This window comes from Canis lupus, chromosome 5 (assembly GCF_003254725.2).
Source record: "Canis lupus dingo isolate Sandy chromosome 5, ASM325472v2, whole genome shotgun sequence".
In the NCBI taxonomy this organism is placed as follows: Eukaryota; Metazoa; Chordata; class Mammalia; order Carnivora; family Canidae; genus Canis; species Canis lupus.
Window position 1 is genome coordinate 46,860,054 of NC_064247.1, and position 18,015 is coordinate 46,878,068.

General features: G+C 36.3%; 1 protein-coding gene across 6 annotated transcripts in view; it reads right to left on the reverse strand.

The window, feature by feature from the left end:
- ALG6 (ALG6 alpha-1,3-glucosyltransferase) overlaps positions 1-18,015 on the reverse strand; it is a 66,707-nt gene that overhangs the window by 33,918 nt on the left and 14,774 nt on the right. For 5 of the 6 annotated variants that reach the window (XM_035715747.2, XM_025427912.3, XM_025427914.3 and 2 more), the window contains one exon: positions 9,472-9,556. In XM_035715747.2, the coding sequence (XP_035571640.1) occupies positions 9,472-9,556 (85 nt within the window). Of the gene's footprint in view, positions 1-9,471; positions 9,557-15,622; positions 15,755-18,015 lie in introns of all 6 variants that reach the window. The other variant, XM_025427915.3, reaches the window with a different exon arrangement.

Below are 18,015 nucleotides of genomic sequence, written 5' to 3' on the forward strand. Positions count from 1 at the left end.
GTAAATTCAACAATCTCCAGGTTATTTGGAGTCCCTTTTGACAGCTTGATTCTGGGAAACTGGACTTCTCTGGTACCCTCTGCAGACAGGCACCAATTGTGTTATTTCCAAATTCGTCTTATTACCAGGCACACTGGCACAAAGTCTTATTGCATCTACCTCCCAGAGTTGTTGTAGGATTGGGTTAAATACATAGAGCTGTTAAATCACTGCCTAACAAGTACAGAATAGTAGTTCTAACTGCCTACTAGCTGCAAAACTACTAGAATGGATCTAGCAATGGAAAACCACTTTGACCAATAAAATTGCATTTGGTTTTCTGTTCCTTATTGGGCAACGCTATTTTTTGTTTACTTTAAATTTGAGATCCTCTGGAGAGAAGTAAAAGAAGCACTGCAAAAATATATACTTACAGTAAAGTCATTGGTTGAAATGAGAAGAAAGAATGATAGAGCTAACAACCTTTATGGAAAAAGTAGCTTTAAAATGTTTCGAGTAAAGCTGCAAAATCTACCAGTAGAAACAAAGCAACTAGTTAATTCTCCTGCTTTATATATTTTGGATATATCTGAAAAGTTGTGTAAATGCTATTAATATGTTGAAATGTATTTTCCCAATGAATTCCCATATAATCTCAGTAGATGCTTTGTCAGAAAAAATTTGGTTGCCATATGAATTATGAAATTATATTCAAGAGTGTTATCATTAACAAAGATAAATTTTTTCTAATATACAACCTATAATCATGGGTATTTCGGCTTTTAAAAAATACACGTTTTATAAATTTTTTTAAAGATTTTATTTATTCAGAGAGAGAGAGAGGCAGAGACACAGGCAGAGAGAGAAGCAGGCTCCATGCAGGGAGCCCGATGCGGGACTCAATCCTGGGTCTCCAGGATCAAGCAAGCCCTGGGCTGCAGGCAGCGCTAAACCTCTGAGCCACGGGGCTGCCCTAAAAAAATACACGTTTTAAAGTGAAATAGTTTCAGACTTACGAAGGATTTCAACAACAGTTTAAAGAACTTCTGTACATCAAAATGTAAAAATTTTTATGACAAAAGACATAAGTTTAAAGACAAGAAGAGGAAGAAGATATTTAATTTATATATACACATATATACACACACACAAGAAAATTATTAAAATGTCAAATACTGCTGTAGCAGACAGACTTCAAGGTCATCACCATGAATCCCATCTCCTATTGTCTGTGCCCCTGAATACATACAACTCCCTCCCGTTGAACATGGGCAAGACTGGTGACTGACTTGCTTATAACCAACAGAATATAAGATGATAGATATCACTCTTGTGCTTATATTTTATGTATATATAAGATTCTGTCTTGTTAGCATGTATCCTAGAGAGACTTTGACTGACTTTGAAGAGGCAAGCTGTCATGTTTTAGAGGCAAGCTGTCATGTTTCAGTAAGTGACCATATTGGAGAAGCCACATGGCAAAAAACTGCAAGTAAATTCTAAGAGCTGAGAAGCTTCCAAAAAGAAACTGAAGCCCTCAGTCTTGTAGATGTAAGAAAATTAATTCTGCCAACAGCCTGAGGAACCTTGAAAATGGTCGCTTCCGCAGCTGAACCTCTGAGAAGACTACAGCCCCAGCTAACAGCTGGATTGCATGTAGCCTGAGGCTCTGAGCAGAATATCAAGCTAACCCATGCCTCGACTTTTGACCTAAAAACACCCATGTGATTAAAAATTTATGTTTAGGTGATCCCTGGGTGGCTCAGCGGTGGTTTAACGCCTGCCTTCGGCCCAGGGCGTGATCCTAGATACCCAGGATGGAGTCCCATGTCGGGCTCCCTGCATGGAGCCTGCTTCTCCCTCTGCCTGTGTCTCTGCCTCTGTGTGTGTGTGTGTCTCCCATGAATAAATAAATAAAATTTTATTTAAAAAAATGTATGTTTAAGTAATTACTATCTGTGATCATTTGTTAACACAGCATAGAAGATTAATATATAGTAGTCTTCCCTTATCCCAGTTTACTCTCTTGATTTCAGTTACCAGTGGTCAAATGCAGTCTGCAAGCACATTGTCCTCCTAATGTATCCTCAGGAGGTTAACAGTAGTAGCTTAATGCTGCATCACAATGCCCATATCATTCACCTCACTTCATCTCTTCACCTAGACATTCTATCATCTCACATCATCACAAGAAGGTAAGTACAGTCCAATAAGATATTTTGAGAGAGAGACACATTCATGTAACAATTCAATACATTGTTACAGTTGTTCTATTTTATTATTATAGTTATTAATCTTTTACTCTGAAAAAAAATAAAAAATAAAAAAAATAAAAATAAAATCTTTTACTCTGCTGATTTATGAATTAAACTTTATCACTGGTATGAATATATAGGAAAAAACATAGTCTACAGGGTTTGGTATTATTTGTAGCTTCAGGCATCCACTGGGGGTATTGGAACTTATGCCCCATGAGTAATGGGGGACTACTGTTACTTTATTTATAAATCATACAAGTTGAAAAGAAATAATAAAATCAAATAAATCATACAAATTGGGATGCTGGGTGGCTCAGCGGTTGAGCATCTGCCTTCAGCTCAAGGTGTGATACTGGGGTGCAGGGATCAAGTCTCGCATCAGGCTCCCTGTGATGAGCCTGCTTCTCTCTCTGCCTATGTCTCTGCCTCTATCTCTCATGAGTAAATAAATAAAATCCTTTTTTTTCAATCATACAAATTATTATTTTTTTAGATTTCTATTTATTTATTCATGAGAGACAGAGAGAGAGAGAGAGGCAGAGACACAGGCAGAGGGAGAAGCAGGCAGGCAGGCTCCATGAAGGGAGCCTGATGTGGGACTCAATCCCAGGATTCCAGGATCATGCCCTGGGCCAAAGGCAGGCACTGAGCCACCCAGGGATCCCCCCATACAAATTATTATTAAAAAGTTCAGAAACACACAAAAACATAGAAAAAAAGATATGAATATGCAAATTTGAAAAGAAATATGTTGATCAAGAAATATATTAAAAGATGTTCAATGTCACAATACTCAAGGAAATGGAAATTTTAAGAGTCTGGTTTTAAAAGATAAATTGATATATACACTGATATATATATAAAGCATTGATAAATACATGTGGAAAGAAGATATTCTGGTGTTAGTATCCATTACAGCTACTTCAGAGATTCCACTTCTAAGATTCTACCTAGAAATAACATGTGCACAGAGAAAACTTACTTTATTTAATCATTCCCCTACTAAGATATTTTAGTGTTTCAGATTTCTCATTATTATAAACAATGCTGAAATAAACAGCCATGCCGACCAATTACCTTGATTTATAAAACTTATTTTTTTTAAAGATTTTATTTATTTATTCATGAGAGACACAGAGAGGCGGGCTCGATCCAGGGACAGTGGGTTCACGCCCCAAGCCAAAGGCAGGTGCTCAACCGCTGCGCCACGCAGGCATCCCTGATTTCATTTACAAAGCAACAAGCTGAGCATAAGCAGACTCTTCCCCTAGCCCTAGGTATAAAAACCATGCCTGCACTAAGCCAACCATTTCTTTTTAATGATTGCTTTAAAGGTGGGAAACATTTTGCTCCTTGACAAAAAGGTAAAAAGAAGGTATTCTATTATTACTGCCTTGAACATGGTTGTATAAAGTTACAATGCTCGTAGCCTGAGCAGTCATCTACTGACCATGGAATGAAAACACTCAGGGGAAGCCTGAGTGGGGTGGCTCAGCGGCTGAGCGTCTGCTTTTGGCCCAGGGTATGATCCTGGAGTCCTGGATCGAGGCCCACATCAGGCTCCCTGCATGAGCCTGCTTCTCACTCTGCCTGTGTCTCTGCCTCTCTCTCTGTGTCTCTCATGACTAAATAAATTAAATCTTTAAAAAAAAAAAAAAAAAGAAAAGAAAACACTCAGGAAGAAAAGCCAATATGCCAAGAGGAAAGAATGGCAGAGGAAGGAATGGAAAAAGCCTGAGTCCTTGGTTGCTATTACTGAGCCACTTTACCAGCATTACGACCTACCTCTTGAGATAACTGAATTATTGTGTAAGCTACTATTACTCAAGTTTTCTTACTTGATGCCAAAAGTGCTCCTGATTCCACACATAAGGAATTTTCATTATAAAATTCATCATAAAATTAAAGAAATAAGTTCTCTTTTCCTCTATTACAATAATACACAACGAATAAATAATAAAAGTTTTCTTTTATTTTAGAATTATTATCAAAGCTAACACTTTTAAAGTGAACATGACCAATCCTGATATCATATTTTAAACAACCATGTCACTTGAATGAGTTTTGACTAATTACACTATAGCTAACTCTCTAAGTAAAAAGAGAAAGACTTCACTCTTAGAAAATAAGAAATCACAGAATTCAAACATGAATTGAAACAGATCAGTTTCTCTTAGAATTGCCAGGTGTACATTTTTGGTTTTTCTAGTCTATCCACTCATAAAGAGAAAATTTCTGACATTATACTAAATTGTATTTCTTAGATTTCTTATGAACTTTGTGAAGTATTACATGACCAACTAATGATAAATCATACTTCTTTATACCATATGTCTCTGTTTCTGAGCCTACCATTCAGGATTCTCATGCTACACATTGCTTAATAAAGATTTCAACACTAGGGATGCCTGGGTGGCTCAGCGGTTTGGCGCCTGCCTTCAGCTCCAGATGTGATCCCGGAGTTCCGGGATCAAGTTCCAGGATCGAGTCCCGTGTTGGGCTCCCTGCATGGAGCCTGCTTATCCCTATTATTATTATCTTATTCATGAGAGACACAGAGAGAGGCAAAGACACAGGCAGAGGAAGGAGAAGCAGACTCCATGCAGGAGCCTGATGCGGGACTCGATCCTGAAACTCCAGGATCAGGTCCTGATCTAAAGGCAGACGCTCAACCGCTGAGCCACCCAGGTGTCCCTGTTGGGTTTTTTTTTAAGATTTTATTTATTTGAGAGAGTGCATGAGAATGAGGAAGGGGTAGAGGAAGAAGAAGTAGACTCCTTGCTGAGCAGGGAACCCGATGTAGGACTCTATCCCAGGACCCCGGGATCATGACCTGAGCCAAAGGCAGATGCTTAAATGACTGAGCCACTCAGGCACCCATTTAAACATTCTGGTACACCATTAAAAACATTTCTGGTTTTTAACAAAGAAAAAGAATGAAAATGTATACAGATAGTCAACTCTTGATTTTCTGGGCCAACGTAGGAGACAACTGATACAGAAATTGAAAAATGAGATAGATTAGTAATAGAATAACCCACCCTCCATACTAAATTCAGATTATATTCTCACTCCTGGAATCAATGTTTTCCCTGCCTAACATTAAGCCAAATGCTTCAATTTATCACTTTTCTCTAATCTTTCAATACTAAATATCACAATTATTTTTTATCAAAATCTTTGTTGAGAAGTACTTACCAGAGAATAGCCAAAAATATAATTATTTTATCCATGTAATTTTTTTGAAGTTATAAAAAGAATTACAAAACTCAAAAGCAACAAGCTGGTTTCCCTCAGCAAATACTACCTTATTCTATCAATCAAGCAAGAAAAAACACATTAAGAATGTACTAATAATTAGAACAATAATACTCACCAGTTAAATCATTGTATGAGGACATGAAACATGCTCAAAATAGTACAATAGTACTATAATACTATTAATAAATAATGATAAATATTTAGCTGATCTCTATTTTAAATGCTATGATACTGCCTACCAACCTATTAATTTGTGCATGAAACTCTCTCGTAAATGAATTATATAAAAGTAGTGACCAAGAACAAAGAATCCTAAATTGTTTATGGAACCACAAAAGACCCCATTATAGCCAAAGCAATCTTGAGAAAGAACAAGGCTGGAGGTATCATACGCTCCCTGATTTCAAACTATCAAAGCTATAGTAATCAAAACAGTATGGCATTAGCATGAAGCAGACACAGAGATCAATGGAACAGAATAGAGAGCCAGAAATAAACATGTGGATATATGGTCAATTAATCTATGACAATGGATGCAAAAACATACAATGTGGAAATGACAATCTCTTCAACAAATGGTGTTGGGAAAACTGGACAGCTATTTGCAAAAGAATGAAACTGTACCACTATCCTATACCACATACAAAAATAAATTCAAAATTTATTAAAAACTTGAATTTAAGATCTGAAACCACAAAACTACTAGAAGAAAACATAAGCAGTAAGTTCCTTGATATCAGTCTTAGCACTATATTTTTGGACCAGTCTTCTAAGACAAGGGTAACAAAAGCTAAAATAAACATACAGGATTACTTCAAACTAAAAAGCTTTTCCACAGTGAGGGAAATCAACAACAAAATAAAAAAGCAACCTCCTGAATGGAAGAATATGTTTGCAAATCATATACCCAATAAGGAGTTAATATCCAAAATATATAGAGAACTTACATATCTTGTACCAAAAAACAAACAGCCCAAATAAAAAATGGGCAGATGACCTGAATTGCCATTTCTCCAAGGACATACAAATGGCTAACAGGCACATGAAAAGATGCTCAACATCACTAATAATCAAAAAAATGCAAACCAAAACCACAATGAGGTATCATCTCATTACACTGGTCAGACTGGCAAAAAGACAAGAAACAAGTATTGGTGAGGATGTGGAGAAAAGGGAATCCATGAACTGCTGGGATATAACCTGATACAGCTACTATGGGAAACAGCACAAAGGTTCCTCAAAATATTAAAAATAAAACCAGCATACAGTCCAGCAATTCTACTTCTAGATATTTATCCAAAGAAAATAGAAACACCAATTTGAAGAGATATATGCATCCTTATGTTCCTTATAGCATTATTTACAATAACCAAGATAAGGCACCAACCTAAGTATCCATTGCTAGATCAATGGATAAAGAAGATGTGGTATACTAGTTAACTCTTGAACAATATAGAGGTTAGGAGCCTTGACCCCTGTTACATTTGAAAATCATATAGAACTTCTGACTCCTCAAAACTTAACTATTAATAGCCATTGACTGGAAGCCTTACCAATAACACAGTTAACACGTTTTGTATGTTTTATGTATTATATACTATATTCTTACAATAAGGGAAGATAACGAAAAGAAAATGCTATTAAAATCATAAAATCTGGGCAGCCCGGGTGGCTTAGCAGTTTGGTGCTGCCTTCAGCCCAGGGTGTGATCCTGGAGATCCGGTATCAAGTCCCACGTCGGGCTCCCGGCATGGAGCCCACTTCTCCCTCTGTCTGTCTCTCTCTCTTTGTGTGTCTCTAATAAATAAATAAATAATCTTAAAAAAATCATAAAATCAAATACACTGATAGTACTGTACTATATTTATTTTTAAAATTCGCATGGAAGTGGATCTCTGCAGTTTGTTCAAACCTGTGTTGTTCAAGGGTCAACTAAATAGGGACACCTCGCTGGCTTAAGTGGTAGAGGATCCAACTCTTGGTTTCAGGGTTGTAAGTTCAAGCCCCATGTTGGATATTAGGGTCACTTAAATAAGCTTTAAAAAAGTGGGGGGTTGGGACGCCTGGGTGGCTCAGCAGTTGAGCATCTGCCTTAATGATACTGGAGTTCCAGCATCAAGTCCCGCATCGGGCTCCTGCAGGAAGCCTGCTTCTCCCTCTGCCTGTGTCTCATGAATGAATGAATGAATGCATGAATAAATAAATCTTTTTTAAAAATACGTAAATAAAATAAAATTAAAATTAAAGAAGGGGGGGGGGACCAACTAAATATCCACAGTGGAATATCTACAAAAAAGAACAAATTCTTGTCATCTGCAACAACACGATGGACCTAGAGGATATTATAAGTGAAAGAAGTCAGACAAAGACAAATCCTGTATTATTTTCCTTATATATGGAATCTAGAAAACAAATGAACATAATAGATTCATATAGACAGGAAACAAACCTGATTATCAGAGTGAGAAGGGGTTGTGGGATGGACAAAATAGGTGAAGGGGATAAAGAGGTACAAACTACTTATAAAATAAGTAAATCACGGGGATGTAATGTACAGCACAGGGAATATAGTCAACAATACTATAAGTTTGTATGGTGACAGGTGGTGACTAGACTCATCATGGGGATCATTTCATAAAGTATAAAAATATTAAACCACTATGATATTTACCTGAAACTAACAGGGTTTTATGTCAATTATATTTCAATTTAAAAATAACAATAAATGTATTTTAACATTGAAAAAAAAGATATATTTCCTCAAATAAAATCCCATGAAATGGTTCTTTTGGGTGTTAATGACTCGAATAATTTATCAACATACAGAAAATAAAAAGCAGTGACTAAAGCAATCAACAGAACAATGCAAACAGTTTATACAGTCTCTAATAATCTATTAGGCATCCAATACATCAATAAATAAATGTTACCAGAATATGTTCAATAAAAATGGCACAGGCACAAATTTCTGTAAAGATATAACCACACATAACATTTCCTGAGAGCTCATTTTGTTGCAGATGCTGTTCTAAGCGCTTTACATGTATCATTTTATTCAATTATCGCAATAATCCTGTGAAATATGTATTCTATCATTTGTACTCTACAAGTTTGATAAAACCATGGCAGAGGGCAGCCCTGGTGGCTCTGCGGTTTAGCATCGCCTTCCACCCAGGATGTGATCCTGGAGACCCAGGATCAAGTCCCACGTCGAGTTCCCTGCATGGAGCCTGCTTCTCCCTCTGCCTGTGTCTCTGCCTCTCTCTCTCTGTGTCTCTCTGTGTCTTTTTTAAAGATAAAAATCTTTAAAAAATAAAAAAAAAAAAACACCATGGCAGAGAAAATTAAATAATTTCACCAAAGGTCACACAGCTAGTAAACCAGGATCTGAACTCAGGCAGTCTGGGCAGCCCAAGTGGCTCAGCAGTTTAGCGCCACCTTCGGTCCAGGTGTGATCCTGGAGACCCAGGATTGAGTCCCGCGTCCGGCTCCCTGCGTGGAGCCTGCTTCTCCCTCTACCTCTCTCTGTGTGTCTGTCATGAATAAATAAATAAAATATTAAAAAAAAAAAAAAAAAAAAAGGACTCAGGCGGTCTGACTTGAGCACCAACATTCCTTACCACTAAGCTACTGCTCTTTCACATCTCATTCATTTCTAATAAAAAAAGCTTTATGAAACCACCAGAAAAAATACTGTTAACTCAGGATGATTCTTCAGTTTATGTCCAGACGAGCTTCTAAGGCATATAGTGTTCTATCCTCAAAGTTCTTATCATATTCCAGCTGGTGAGTACATAGGTAACATTCATGAGTATAAAATTTCAAAGATGACCCTCAATATGCAAGGTAATACATCAGAGATATCAGTATACACGAAAATGAGGATGCTGAAGATGAATATTTTCCTTTTAAATTATCTTAAATAATCTGTATTACATGATAAACAATAAAATCAAGTTAAAATGATCCATACCATTGTTTGACCGGTAAATTAAAAGTAATTTCTTGCCAGTGTCTCTGAGCTTCATAATCACCAAACATAGGGGGTTTTCCAGCACCTAAGATGAAAGGTAAAAAGAGCCAGACAACAATGTACTTTAATATATCAATGACATTTATTTCCTTATGAAAATTTTCTAAATTATAGAAAGGCAGTGCAGGTTAAAGAAAAGAACACAGACATAATCAAAATAGCAGAGATGAGGCCTGAATTCTAGCACTACTAGTACACTGAATGACTATGTGACCTTGGACAAATTACTGAACCTCCTTAAGCCTCAGCACATTAAAAACAGGATCTACCTAGAAGACTATTGGAATAAATAAGATAATGATGTAAAATACCCAGTAAAGTATGTGGCACACAGTAAACATTTAATAAATATAAGCTATTGTTAACATTAGTTAATAATACTAATTATAAAATATCCAAGTTTATTTTTACTTCATGAGAAAAAGTCACATACTGTCTGGTAAATATCATAAAACAATAATAATAATAATCAGTATCTATATTTTACAAGGAGCTTTTGCAAACTAAATATAAATAACTGTTCAAGTATAGAACCAAAACCAGATTATATGTTACAAAGACATTTCTTAGGTCAGGCTTTGCTGTCAAATAAGTGATATAAAGACTGTCAGTTTACAACTTTTTTTAAAAATTTCAAAACTGCTAATACAGGATAATAGAGCTTTAATAACTAACAGTTGAGAGTACTTCCTATGTGCCAGATACAGCAATGAAACAAGTATTATTATTATCCCCACTTTAGAGCTGAAAAAAGAGGTAATTCACCCAGCATCAAGCAGCAGAGTTGGACTTGAACCCAGGCAAACTCGCTCTGTAATCCATGCTTTTAATACCTAATTTATATTGCATACAACTTGGTTAAATAAGTTATTAACCTTAAGTCATGTTGGATGATATAGAGGTAATTCCATTTAGTAAATATCCACTATTCACCTAGCAGGTAACTATAAAAGTGTGAGAAGCCCAGACATGTACAGTACAGTCACAAGGTTTTAAATCAGCAACTGAATATCACATACCGTCAAATATACTCAATAATCCATTAGCTATTAATTAATGCCACATTGGAGAATGATATATTAACACTCACTCAAATCCAACCCAGATTTTCTCCAGGTTTGTAACACTACACTAAATAGGGCTTTTTGCATTTAATGGCTATGTTATACCAATATTCTTTAGTGGCAAGCATCTTCACCCAAGGAGATAACCCCACTGTTGAGATAATCATGAGAAAAGCAGATTAACATCTCCAAAGTATATACAGAGAGTAACTGTCACAAGCAATTACCCACAGTATAGACACACATATACACATACACCTGTCCCTCTCAAAAAATACTGTAACTTGTTCATTTTTGTATTCTCAGATGTAATGGCACCTGGTAGATTGATTCTCAGTTAATGATGCTGAAGAATACTGATACAATCGGCATGCTATAACAAGGATTTTAAGTTCAAAAGATTTGAAATTTTGAATCCCTGATTTTCCACTTACCATATGTGCAACATTAAGTAAGCAATTTGTGATGACAGACCAAATTATGCTATTCTTTTTTTTTTAAGATTTTTAATTTATTCATGAGAGACACAGAAAGAGAAGCTCTAGAGACACAGGCAGAGGGAGAAGCAGGCTCCCATGAGGAGCCTGATGTGGGACTTGATCCCAGGACTCCAGTATCATGCCCTGAAGGGAGACGCTCAACTGCTGAGCCACCCAGGTGTCCCTATGCTATTCTAATACAATGTTCATTTATTGGTTCTTGCCCAAAACATCTTCAATTATTCTCAGAGGCTGAAATTCCTAAACCTCTGTTCATGCTGCTTACTCTCTATTACATCCCTTCCATCAACTCATATCCAACCTTCAAGAATCAAATTCTCAAATTCCAAATTCTCCATGAAACCTTCCTTGTAAATTAAAAACACCTTGTTGACTGATTTTTAAAAATTTGAGAGAGAGAGAGAGAGAGAGCAAGGGCAGGGGGAGTGGGACAGGTAGAAGGAGAGGAAAAAGGAAAACCAGACTTCCACTGAGCACAGAGCCTGACAGGTTACTGAGATCATGACCTGAGCCAAAAGTCAGATGCTTAACTGACCAAGCCACCCAGGCACCCCTACTGTTCACTGATTTTTGACTTTGTGTAATACTTATATTTTCAGTATCACATTATTTTGTCATATGACTATACTATTTCGTAATAGTATAGAACTAAGAATTTTAGTTCTTATGAACAAGAGACTATGATTTTACAGATTCAAAGGAAACATATTGCTATGTACATACTTTCATTAAAAACTTAGTTAACTGAACAGAAGAGGAAAAATAACCTATAATTTTTTTAAAAAGGGAAAATATATCCCCAATGAATTGCAATTTTTACATGTGTATTTTATAGGATAGGGATGTGTTTCTCTTTTAAAGAATACAAGCACTGTCTATGGCTTCTTTTGTGGGAGGAGGAATTGATTTCTATTTTTTGTTTATTTTGTTTTTGTTTGTTTAGTTCCACTGGAATAATAAAAGTCAGAGAAGATCTTGGATAATTTTCTATACCTGAAAAAATCCAACTATCTAGATTTTCTATAATTGCTCTAGACTTGTGGTCAATGTGGAAGAATTTACTACCATTCTCGAACAAATAGAAGAATGGATAATGACTCTCTTTAGATTTGAGAAACAAGTTTCTATCCAGAGTCTGACCTACTTCAATAAATCCAGCTGACACTGGCCATGAAATTAGTACTTAAGTTTTTAAAACTGCTAAAGTGCCCTTAAAGCAACCCAGAAGGACAACCCAACTGTACCTATGGGAGCTTCACCTGGGAAGGACAAAAAGGATTCCTTCCACAGTGATTAATTCTACAAATTCATTTACATAAAATTCAGAATTATATAAAGAAAACACACTAATGTATATTCCTGGAGTTTCAATTTTGTCTTGTTTTTTAAGGAAATGGGCTTAAGAGCACTTAAATATTCCATTTTATTAATTGTTGAACTAACCAGAATTATGCTATAATTAAAAAAACAAGTAGTTTCTTTGATAACAATACATTCTAATTGCCTTTACATTTAAATTTTAAACATTCTAAGAAAAGAGAATTTGGCTAAAATTTTCCAGAACAAAATCCTCCTTTTATATGTTCTTGGTGAATAAAAGGAAACTTATAAATAGCAGTGGATAAGTAGAGAAACCAGTATAATTAAGATTTCTTTTCTTTTTAGTTTTTATTTTTTTAAGATTCTATTTATTTATTTGAGATAGAGAGTGAGAGAGACAGAGAGAGAGAAAGAGAGAGAGAAAACATAGGCAAAAGGACAGAGGGAGAAGGAGAAGCAGATTCCCCACTGAGCAGGGAGCCCTATGCAGGGCTAGATCCCAGGACCCCAGGATTATGACCTGAGCCAAAGGCAGACGCTTAACCAACTGAACCACCCAGGTGACACTCTTTCTTTTCTTTCTTTTTTTTTCTTTTAAAATTTACTTATTTAATGGGGTGAGAGTGCAAGAGTAAGGGTAGAGGCAAAGGGAGAGGAAGAGAATCTTCAAATCACCTCCCACTGAGTGTAGAGCCTGATCCCCTAACCCTGAGATCATGATCTAAGCCAAAACCAAGAGTCAGATGCTTAACCTAGACTGAGCATCTGCTTTTGGCTCAGGTCATGATCTAGCATCAAGCCCAACGCTGGGCTCCCTACTAAGCAAGAGTCTGCTTCTCCCTCTCTCTGTGCTCTCTCTCTCTCAGTAAATAAATAAAATCTTTTAAAAAAATAAATAGGGGCACCTGAGTGGCTCAGCTGTTGAGTGTCTGTCTGCCTTCGGCTCAGGGCTTGATCCAAGAGTCACGGGATGGGAGTCCCACATCGGGCTCCCTGCATGGAGCCTGCTTCTCTCTCTGCCTATGTCTCTACCTCTCTTTCTGTGTCTCTCACGAATAGGTAAAATCTTTAAAATAAATAAATAAAATACAGTCTACTTTAGTAACTGATATGTTGCAAAAAAAGATTCTCTATGGCTATCCCTTCTTAACACTCCACACAGCCTTTGGGGGAAAAATTATATTAGAATAAAATAATTTTCCTTTGTTCAAGTGTTGCTTTTTGCTCAAAAAGATGGATAACACTTGGGATCAACTATAGAGGAACTGTGAATCTCTACAAGACATAAACAACCAATACTAAAATCAGAATTTGCTTCCTCCCTGGAGCTCCTGGCTGGCTCAGTTGGTGAAGCCTGTGACACTTGATCTCAGGGCTGTGAGTTCAAGCTCAATGACAGGTGTAGACATTACTAAAACATAAATAAGCTTAAAAAAAAAAAAAAAGAAATAAGGAATCTGTTTCCTCCCAAAGCTTGTTTAAAAGTAACAAGCAATATTTATTCAAATTTTTAGGTCTATAAAATTAATTACATAAGCAGCACTTAATGGGTATAAATATGTAAGAGGTATACATTTTAGATAAATTTAAATTACAATACATTTAAGTAGTTTGCCTATACAATATATGCATTTCAAAGGAGAAGTAATGGATTAATACTTAGCAAGCAGACCTGAGCTTCCTCACTTGAGTGCTTCCTAATTACAATCTTAAAATAAGATAAATGAAAAGTAAACTAAAATAAGCATGTGAAAAAGACATTATGATAACAGAAAAAGTATTCTAATTAAGAGGGAAAAAAAATCTCAGCAGAATCACAGATCTCATATTTAATTCTAAATTCTCCCAGCCTCCTATGATATAGAAGTTCTTCACATGTGAGTGCTAAAAATGTTGTATTCTTTACGGTGGGGCTAAGAACTCTGACAGAATCACCATTTTTTCTTAGTGCTCAGCATTTTATTCTTCTCATCTGAAAAATGACAAAAACATATAATAACCACCTATAAAAGATGCCTACAAATATTCTACTACTGTGCAATAACAATACTTGTCCTATACAGTAATCCAAAAGTAATCTTTTTAAGTTGACTTTCTTATGGGACAACTTAATTATTTTTTTAAAGATTTTATTTATTTATTCATGAGACACACACACACACAGAAGCAGAGACATAGGCAGAGGGAGAAGCAGGCTCCCTGTGGGGAGCCTGATGGTAGGACTCAATCCCAGGACCCCAGGATCATGACCTGAGCCAAAGGCAGACGCTCAACCACTGACCCACCCAGGTGCCCCAAGAGTGAAGTTTAAAATAAGCAGGAGTCCTGTTTTCCAGAAAAAGTAATTGAGTAAACTCAGACTTTAGGAGAGAAATGTTAGAATAAATAACGTAAGTAAGCCACAAGGATAGAAAAGTATTATATATGCTTATTGTCCTTTTCCAGTTTCCATTAAGCATCTGATTACATAGGCCAGTAACACTAAAATAGCATAATTTCTTAAATTATATTATTCTACTCTATACCTTTAGTTATTTTCAACTTCACCTCAACCCAAAAAGTTCAAAGAAAATAATGTACCTGTCAAAATTAGAAGACAAAAAGAAAATTATATAAGAACAACATAATGGTTAGGAATAAAATAGTTCTTAAAAAAATAAATAAATAAAAATAAAAATAAAATAAAAAGGAATAAAATAGTTCTGAAGAAAGAAAAGGAGATGACCATCCAATGGACCAGTTATGGGTTGAAAGCAAAGGTAACATAAATTACACATTTTACATAACAACTTTTAACTGGGCTTTTCTTCTGACCTCCTTCCCCCATTCTTGCTACCAAACTAATTCCCTCCTTCCATTCACAAACTTCTAAGAGTTGAGGCAGCCCCGGTGGCTCAGTGGTTTAGCACCGCCTTCTGCCCAGAGCGTGATCCTGGAGTCCTGGGATTGAGCCCCACGTCAGGCTCCCTGCATGGAGCCTGCTTCTCCCTCTGCCTGTGTCTCTGCCTCTCTCCTTCTGTGTCTCTCATGAATAAATAAAATATTTAATAAGAAAATAAAAATAAAAATAAAAATAAAATCTTTAAAAAACAAACTTCTAAGAGTTGATATGCCCTCTTGTTAACTTCCATTTAGTACTCAATTCATTACAATCTGATAATTGAAAGGCTCACAATGGCCTACTGGAGATCTTTTGTCTAGTCTTACCTTTCACACTACTTGACAGTCTAGAATTTAGGTCAGTCCTTATTTCTTAAAATTCTCCAATTTCCTGGTTTCCAGGCTCTAATACTCCTTCCTCAAGGTTTCTTCTCAACCCCTTTTAATAATTCCTCTTCTCTGTTAAAGTGATCAGTGGTCAAAAAAAAAAAAAAAAAAAAAAGTTTTATTTTTGCACTATAAATGTCCCCAACCCTGTGGCTTTAACCACCATTAGGATCAGAGTAACAGGGGCCCCTGGGTGGCTCAGTGGTTGAGCATCTGCCTTTGGCTCAGGTCATGATCCTGGGGTCCTAGGATGGAGTCCCACATCAGGCTCCCCACAGGGAGCCGGCTTCTCTCTCTGCCTGTGTCTCTGCCTCTCTCTGTTTCTCATGAATAAATAAATAAAATCTTTTAAAAAAAAAAATCAGAGTAACAGATGGAGCTTTTAAAAACACAGATTAGACCAGTTTCCAGCAACGTGGCAGACTTAGGTCATAAAGACACCTCCAATACAGGGTGGGGTATGGCTGAATTAGCATCAAAACAAGAGAATTCCTTAGGAGACAGAAACAACAAAAGAAATTTAAGATCCAGACAAGTAAGCACTTGTCCTGAGGGTATCCAATGACCTCTTCTGGCTATGGGTCAGCAACTGAGAAGTTCTATGCAATGCATAAGGAGGTATAGCTTAGAACTTGAACAGGTAAAAACTTCAGTGTCAGAATCATCTACTAGGATATAAAATAACAATGCCTTTGGGGAAATGGTGAAGATAGTATTTATCTCTGCCTTGGTTCCTGGTAGTACAGGAAAAAAAGAAGTCTCCTGAAAATTCCTAACATTATCACACACTCACCCAGTATAGGTCCTAAATTCACACCAAGAATTACAGCCAAAGAAACCTTAAGATGAGAATTTAATTTGACTTTTGTTAATAGAGCTCAAAGGGGCATAGCAAGAGGCACCCTAAATCTTCTGTGGAGAAATACACAGTAAACTTGAGCCTCAAAGAATTCTCACAGATAAAAGTTTCTAGTAACTTGAACTCACAATTTTTTTTTTAAAGATCTTATTCATTTATTTGAGAGAGAACAAGGGCAGAGGGAGAGGGAAAAGCAGAACCCCCACTGACCAAAGAGCCCGATGTGGGACTAAATCCCAGAACCCTGGGAACACAACCTGAGCCAGAGGCAGACACTTAACCAACTGAGCCACCCAGGAACCCAAGCTCACAATTAAAAAAAAAAAAAAAAAAAAAATCACTAAACCCACAAACAAAATACCATGAGCTAGAGTCCAAAGAACCAACAAACCAGGAAATCAGACTGCAGGGATTAGAATTTTCTGAGAGGAAATATAAAATAAGTATTGCTAATATGTTTAAAGATATAAAAGAAGGCACAGAATATGTTGAAGGAACAAGAGACAATTAGAAATGATGAAAATGATTTGAAAAGGAAACAAATAGAACTTTTGGGAATAAAAAAATACAGTAACTAAAATTGTAAAAACTCAATGGACAGTTAAAAAACAGATTAAACACAACCAAGAAGGGGATCCCTGGGTGGCTCAGCGGTTTAGCACCTGCCTTTGGCCCAGGGCACGATCCTGGAGTCCCGGGATCAAGTCCCGCATCGGGCTCCCGGCATGGAGCCTGCTTCTGCCTCTCTCTCTCTCTCTCTCTCTCTCTCTATGTCTATCATAAATAAATAAATGAATGAATAAATAAATAAATAAATCTTTAAAAAATATATAATAAAATAAATAAACACAGCCAAGAAGAAAAGCAATGAAAAAGATAGATCGGAGGATTATTTAAAAAGTAGTATGAACAAACTATGAAATGGGAAATATAGATTATGAGACATAGAGGATAGGATGAAAGGACCCAACATACATCTAATAAGAGTTGCACAAGGAAAATAGAAATGAAGGAAATGCAATACTTGAAGAGAGAAAGGAAAATATAAACTCGATGAAACAAAGAGATTGTTGTCTGTTTTATTTTCTGCTATATAACCTGCCTTTGGCATGGGTACCCTATATATATGTGGCAAATTAATAAAAGACTAAAGAGCTAACATATCTAACCAGAGTTTTACAAGGAGGAAACAGAATGAGAAGAGACAGAAAGAAAGTTTCTATTGATTAAAGTCAGAAATCCCAGAAAATTCTGAGGATAATTTTTTTAATACTCGTATATTAATACATCATAGTGAAACTGCAACGAGAGAAAAGACAAATTACCTATAAAGAAATAACAGCTAAAATGACAGCTGATGTCTGAACAGAGCAACAGAAACTAAAAGACAATGAAATGAGATTTTCAAAATATTAAGAGAAAAGGATTGTTGGGGCGCCTGGGCGCCTGGGTGGTTCAGTCAGTTAAGCATCTG